The sequence below is a fragment of the Rhizopus microsporus genome (genome assembly GCF_002708625.1).
Source record: "Rhizopus microsporus ATCC 52813 unplaced genomic scaffold scaffold_3, whole genome shotgun sequence".
In the NCBI taxonomy this organism is placed as follows: Eukaryota; Fungi; Mucoromycota; class Mucoromycetes; order Mucorales; family Rhizopodaceae; genus Rhizopus; species Rhizopus microsporus.
The window spans coordinates 145,344-152,097 of NW_019671918.1; the positions used below are offsets into that span (position 1 = coordinate 145,344).

General features: G+C 37.0%; 4 protein-coding genes across 4 annotated transcripts; all 4 read left to right on the top strand.

The window, feature by feature from the left end:
- Nucleotides 1–322: 322 nt before the first annotated feature.
- RHIMIDRAFT_286612 (SAICAR synthase-like protein) lies at nt 323–1,725 on the top strand (the record flags this gene model as incomplete). The annotated part of the gene is made up of 4 exons (XM_023613398.1): nt 323–480; nt 538–652; nt 711–866; nt 916–1,725. The coding sequence occupies 4 exons, from the start codon at nt 323–325 to the stop codon at nt 1,723–1,725; spliced, it is 1,239 nt and encodes a 412-aa protein (XP_023468824.1).
- Nucleotides 1,726–3,197: 1,472 nt separating this feature from the next.
- On the top strand, nt 3,198–3,626 carry RHIMIDRAFT_198522 (uncharacterized protein; the record flags this gene model as incomplete). Its single annotated transcript, XM_023606294.1, has 3 exons — nt 3,198–3,408; nt 3,462–3,475; nt 3,528–3,626. 3 exons carry the CDS (start codon nt 3,198–3,200, stop codon nt 3,624–3,626), a joined length of 324 nt encoding a protein of 107 aa, XP_023468825.1.
- Nucleotides 3,627–3,751: 125 nt separating this feature from the next.
- RHIMIDRAFT_84531 (uncharacterized protein) lies at nt 3,752–5,004 on the top strand. The gene is made up of 2 exons (XM_023615774.1): nt 3,752–3,762; nt 3,810–5,004. The coding sequence occupies exon 2, from the start codon at nt 4,046–4,048 to the stop codon at nt 4,874–4,876; it is 831 nt and encodes a 276-aa protein (XP_023468826.1). The 5' UTR covers nt 3,752–3,762; nt 3,810–4,045; the 3' UTR covers nt 4,877–5,004.
- A 77-nt stretch (nt 5,005–5,081) lies between these two features.
- RHIMIDRAFT_234491 (actin-like ATPase domain-containing protein) lies at nt 5,082–6,676 on the top strand (the record flags this gene model as incomplete). The annotated part of the gene is made up of 4 exons (XM_023608167.1): nt 5,082–5,259; nt 5,311–5,727; nt 5,793–6,428; nt 6,480–6,676. 4 exons carry the CDS (start codon nt 5,082–5,084, stop codon nt 6,674–6,676), a joined length of 1,428 nt encoding a protein of 475 aa, XP_023468827.1.
- Between the last annotated feature and the right edge of the window lie 78 nt (nt 6,677–6,754).

Genomic DNA, 6,754 nt, shown 5'->3' on the forward strand with positions numbered 1-6,754 from the left:
ACCAGAGTCTAGACTTTCAAAAGACCATAAAGAGCTTATTCCAGTTAATCCCAACCTTGACACACACTACAGCACAAGACGAATGTCTGAGGATGTGGCTCCATTCCCCTTGGATCCCAATCCTTCGTTTGTCTCTCAGACAAAAAGAGCTTCTTCAACACCTACATTGTCACGCCACCGTCGAACACTGACACCAGATCTAGGTGAATTAGGACCTGAAGATCAAGCAGCCTTGGAAGCAGAGATCACGGCCAGGCGTGCTGCACGACGGGCTTCAAGGCGAATGCAGCACCAGTATGACGATGAAGATGACGATAGGGTGATGATAGGCACTCGTGTAGGAGAGGGACATCGAAATTATCAGTTGATGTATGATATGTTGACTGGGATTCGAATTGCTGTGGGTCGTGTATCTGCCAAGATACGCAGAGAACTTAGTGATGATGACTTTAAGGCAGCTCATAAGCTAGTATTTGATGTGTAAGTATATTGATAAAAGCAAATAGAAAAGAAAAATTCATTCTTTACTTGATCAAGCACTGGTAACGAGTTGACGCCTGGTGTCAAGTATGATTTCAAGTTTAAGGATTATGCGCCTTGGGTGTTTAGATATTTACGAGAACAGTTTCATATTGATCCTGCAGATTACATGGTAAAACATGAAACGCGCTATTGTTTCATTTTACTTCTAACATGTCCTTTTTTTTTAGATGTCACTTACGAATAAATACATTCTCAGTGAATTAGGGTCACCGGGAAAGAGCGGAAGCTTCTTTTACTATTCTCGAGACTATCGATTTATTATTAAGACAATTCATCACACAGAACATAAATTTATGCGAAAGATACTCAAGGACTATTATCAGGTAGATCGATCTATCTCGAGGTGACTTGTTTAATGTTAACTTGATTTAGCATGTTTGTGAGAACCCACATACATTACTCTGTCGATTCTATGGATTACATCGCATCAAGTTACCTCATGGAAGAAAGATTCATTTTGTAGTCATGGGTAACGTGCTGCCGAGCAATAAAGATGTACATGAGACATATGACTTGAAGGGATCTACTTATGGAAGAATAACAACAGAGGAAGATATCAGCAAGAATCCCCATGCGGTATTAAAGGACCTCAACTGGGTCAATAGAAAGAAGAGATTAGAGCTTGGTACACAAAAGAAAGCACTATTCTTAGAGCAGTTACGTACAGATGTGCAATTGTTATCCAGATTGAATATTATGGACTATAGCTTGCTTATTGGGATACATGATATCATTAGAGGAAATACTGAAAATATTAGAGATAGTAACCTGCGCTTTGTTCAACCACATACAAAGGAATTGGAAAGAACCCTATCAAGAAATAGAAGAGGGAGTAAAGCAGACATTGTAAGAAGAGCAATTAAGCTATCCAACCCTGTTCAATTGGATTCTTCACTGTTACCAGAAACACCTTTTGAAGAGAGAAAGTATTGTATATTTTACTCTGAGGATGGTGGATTTAAATCAACAGATGAAAATAATCAACCAACAGATAAAGTCTATTATATGGGTGTTATTGATATCTTGACAAGATACAGTTTACTAAAGAGAGCAGAACATGCATTAAAGAGTCTCACTCAAAATAGGGACACTATATCTGCTATTCATCCCAAGATGTACAGCGAACGATTTATTGCATTTATTGAGAATTTAGCAGTGATAAACTATAAGAAAGACAACTGATTCTTATGTGTATATACCCTCCTTATTATTTGTTACTCTTTATAATAATTAAACTCTATATAAGTATGCATATATACATGTCCTCTGTCTTGTGCGCTTTATAATGTACAATATCTTTGTGAATGACTACTACCTTTTTATATGGTCTACAAAGACTCTATTACTTATTATCATTCTCTTGAACTCCCCTTTTTTTTGCTACAAATAGTTTTGCTAGATGCTTGAACTAGCTAATGTGTAATCAGTTTCTAATCTATGAGTTCCGCTTAAATAATGCATCCATTTTATGATGATTATGATAAAGTCGATTTCCAACTTCTCACTGGGAATCAAAAAGATAAAGAACAAGTTCAGCTTATCGCAAAACTCCGGATACCAAGTAATTAAATAAAAAATGTCGGTGTCAATACAGAATATTGTACGTTACACTATTTCAAATTATGAATCAAGAGTAGCACGTTATTTATTGATCTTACTGCCAACCCACGACCAGTGAATATTTCTGTGATCAATGTTTATCCATAGCTCAAAGATATCTACCTACAAGATCAAATTAACATTGGAGCTTTGCGGCCTTTTATAATTGAAAAATCAAGACATTGTGATCAATGCGCTCTAATTGTAATGCTCCTGAGCACAAGATACTGGCAACTGATAGCTCTTTATGTTTGCTTTTCATGTATAATGCAAGTAGACCTCAGGCTGAGGTAGAAAGAAGGTAAGCAATTAATCAAAGATCAAGTAAAGTCACTCCATTGCTTACAGATCAATAAAGCAAGTCATCAATGGTAACCAGTGGCTAGTGTTATGTAGGCAAAAGAATATCATTTCTGGCATGAAGTATTAAGTCTCCTTGAATTTAACCAAGGAATAGGGCCCCCAGAACGTGCATGACTAGGTGTATTAATAAGCAATGCTTGTCCTTATCCTTTTTTTATCATCATTACACATTACTGCATCATGTTTAAAAAAAAAAGAAGCTGAGCCAAAGAAGCTTGGATCACATTGAGAGATATTTTGAATACTATTTTATTCTCACAAAAAGGACGTTCCTTTATTGATCCTTTTTAATAGTTTAAGGAAATATTCAATATCCCTCATTTGATATGCTGATGTATTTACCCAGAAAAAAGAAGAAATTCTATTGTTAAAAATAGTATCAAAGAATGACTTGGGCTGCCTTGGCATTCACAGTTTCTATTTTTTTCCCTTCTTGCCACAAGCTAATAAAAACTGTGGCGAGTGTCTGGCTCCCCATATAACACCGCTTAATTACGGTCAAAGAGTTAAACCGACTTGTTGACTTTTCTCTTTGGGCCTGTAAATGAACCTCCGACATAATCTAAAAACGGAAAGTTTCACCAAATTCGGGATTTAATGTGAGCTTATAAAAGATCCATTCCCTTTTTTCTTGTGCCTGTGTATTGTTTTTTTTTGTGAGTACGCTTGCGCCTGTGTATATATTAGAAATAATGTTGAAACAAACACTTTACTGCCAGTGGAATGACTGTGGACTAGCCTTTGACAGTGCTGATGAACTTTACAATCACTTATCTGATGACCATGTTGGAAGGAAATCAACAAATAACTTATGCTTACAATGTCACTGGAATAACTGCGGCACAGTGGCGGCTAAACGTGATCACCTTGCTAGTCATATCAGGGTACACTTGCCATTTAAACGTAAATATTCAAACACTGAGAAAGAAAGAGATAACTCACTGTCCTTTTTTTAGCTCATGTTTGCTCTGTAAATACACAAACAAAACAATCAACTGAACAGTTCATTAACTATGTCATAGATATGTAAAAAGGGATTCAAACGACCTCAAGACTTGAAAAAGCATGAAAAGATTCATACGGAAGAGCATCAATGTAACGTACTTGCTATTATTGTTTAATGTATAACTGATCACTTTATATGCTCAGCATCACTGCTTAGCAAGCAACCAGGATACAAACCTGTTCGAAGAAGAAGAAAAGCTAATAATAATAGCAATGAAAGAAGTCATCCATCTTCCAATATGTCAAGTCAAGGTAAGCCCCTATCGTTCCACTGTGATCAATGCTGACCATACCCATAGGCTCAATCACGTCGGATATATCGTCACCGAGCTTTAATTTTTCGTTTACAGAAAGCCTTTCTCCTGCAGAAAGCAATTGTACAGTCAGAGAAGAGGAAAAGAATCATCTTGAGGATGTTCAGCACACATTCAATGACTTTATGGAGGACGTGCTACAGAATCAGACCTTACCAACGTATGATTTGGGTAAGAGTAATTAAAACACAGCTGCCAAGAAATGCTTAAGTTCTGTAGAAATGATTGACAGGCTGAATGCCTTGTCTTCTATAATTGAATACCAAGATAACCTAAACTGGTCATTACCACCCGAATCCGCTCAAGAGATTCAAATATGGCTAGATCAATTGTCTGCGAATATTCAAGGACAGGACAACAACATGTATCCAAGTGTTGTTGTCACTGATGAACCTTTTGAAGAAGCGTTTTCATCTTTTATATCTGATCAGCATGTAATTCATGATAGCATTTATCCTAAACTAGACGACCTACCTACAGATCCATATCTGACTTTCACACCCGAACCATCTATTACCGAACCCAAGATAGATTCCCCTCCATCGTCCCCTAAACCACCACCTTTACCCCCACGCAATAAATCCGTCGATAATTCAAGTTTTAGTGCACAGTTCTGGTCACCAGGTTATATTTATTCACATCAACAACCACAACAACAAGAAGAAGAACAACAACAGGAACAAGAACAATTACCTTCTGAAGCAATTGATTTTACAGTCAATACGCGTCCATCAATGAAAGTAACATCAACATTTGAAACACAACAAAAGACATACAGTAGCATCACACCTAAACTAGATTCTAATTCATTCAATGACAAAAAAGAGCTGGTACACATGATGAACGTCTTCTCCTCACCTCAAGATGACTCAAGTAAAAAAAAGAAGAAACAAGAAACGGTGCTCTATCCGCCATGTGAACAAGAAAATCAAGATTCACCTTATGCTGATCTAGTAAGCATGGTTAGTAAATTAAAAATAGAAGATGAAGACAGTTTGAGAAAGCGTCATGTCTTGATCATTGATGCCCTTAAAAAGACACTTGTCCACTGATTTCCCCTTTTATACAAATAGCCAATGAAAAGGAAATATTTTTCTCTATTGTCGTCTAGTCAATGTATAATGGGTGCATAATAAAAACCCTCTGTCTCTCTCTCTACTTTATCTCACATGAGTCGCACGATTAAAAATTATTTTTTTTCTCTCTTTCTTTTTTTTATTATTATTACTATTATTACTATTACAAAAAAAAAGTTTAATGACGAGTAGAGAAGAAATATTAGCTCAAGTAGAGAAAGCGTTCCAAGTGACAGAGGAGCAGCTCAACCACTTGATGGTTGGAATCAATGAAGAAATGAAGGCAGGTTTAAATATTGACAGGTCGATTGGCGATTATAAGAGAAGTGAATTAAAGATGATTCCTTCCTATGTCATTGGTAAACCCAACTAGTTTATTAGTTCTTTATTATTTTATTCATATAGAATAGGTTATCCTACTGGTTATGAAAAGGGGACTTATTTGGCACTAGAAATAAGTGGAGTCGACATATATGTCTGTCAAGTGAAACTAAAGGGCGAAGGTGGAAAATTAGCAATTAATCAATATCAGTACAAAATCCCGGATAATCTGACAGCTGGGCAGGATATTGGCGACCTGATTGATTATGTTGCTGACTGTGTAGCCGATTTTCAACAGAGAGTAGGTGCTCCTAGGCATCAGGTTTATTCAATGGCCATCAGTTTAGGATTTGCCGTATTACAGACTGGTCTTGATCGCGGCATAATCATTGCCTTAGAACATGGTTTTGATTTTCCTAATGCTATCGGATGTGATGCTGTAGATCTATTTGATAGGCGATTCCAGGCAAAGGGATTGGCAGTCAAGATTGTTGCTATGGCAAATGGTAATAAACCAAAAGTATATAAATATATATTTTCCTCACGCTCTTCCCTTTTTTTTAATACATAGATGGAGTGTGTACACTATTGGCTCATGCCTATCAGCATCCAACGACACGTATCGGTGTTATTCACAGTGCAGGCACAAACTGTGCTTATTACGATAAAATGTCCAACATAAAAGCGTTCGGAGACAATGAAAAAGATGACATGATCATTAATACAGAATGGTGCAACTTTGGTGCAAAGCATTTACCCATCACAGAATTTGACAAGCTCTTGGACACGCAATCGAATAACCCAGGTATCCACAACTTTGAAAAGATGACGACAGGCATGTATCTGGGTGAAATCGTTCGTCAGGTGATCTTGTACTTGATGGATCAAAAAGTGTTATCGTTTGATTTAAGTTCAGAGGATGATGAAGACGAAGAAGGTTGCTTGTTATCTATACCCTATCAATTTGATACAAGCTATATGTACGTGTGTGAAATAGATAAAGACGATCTGGAAGATACAAGAGTTGTCCTGGAGGAAATGTGCCGCATAGGAGAGACAACGCTAAGGGATAGAGCAATTGTGAAAAAGGTGTGTGAGTGGGTTGGTCATCGTGCGGCCCTATTGCTTGGTGCGGGGATTGCAAGCGTGGTAAAATATACAGTAGAACAAGGTATCGGATTGGATCAAGAAAAGGGTCTTGCTATTGGTAAGAACGTTTATCTTTCTTGATGTGTATGTTTATATATATTTTTGTTAGCCATCAGTGGAGATGTCTACAAGGATTACCCATTGTTTCATCCTCGTGTTTGTGAGGCAATCAAAAACTTGATTCCAGAAAATATTGCATCCAAACTGTCAGTTGGTGTCGTACAACATTCACGTATTGTAGGAGCAGCCATTGTGGCAATGATGGCAGAAAAAATGGATCAAAGAGACACGGTCATGACTACATAAACCATCAATTTTTTTATTATACAATCTAAAGATTTTTTGCTTTTTGTATGTTCACGAAAAAAAAAAAAAGGGGGGGGG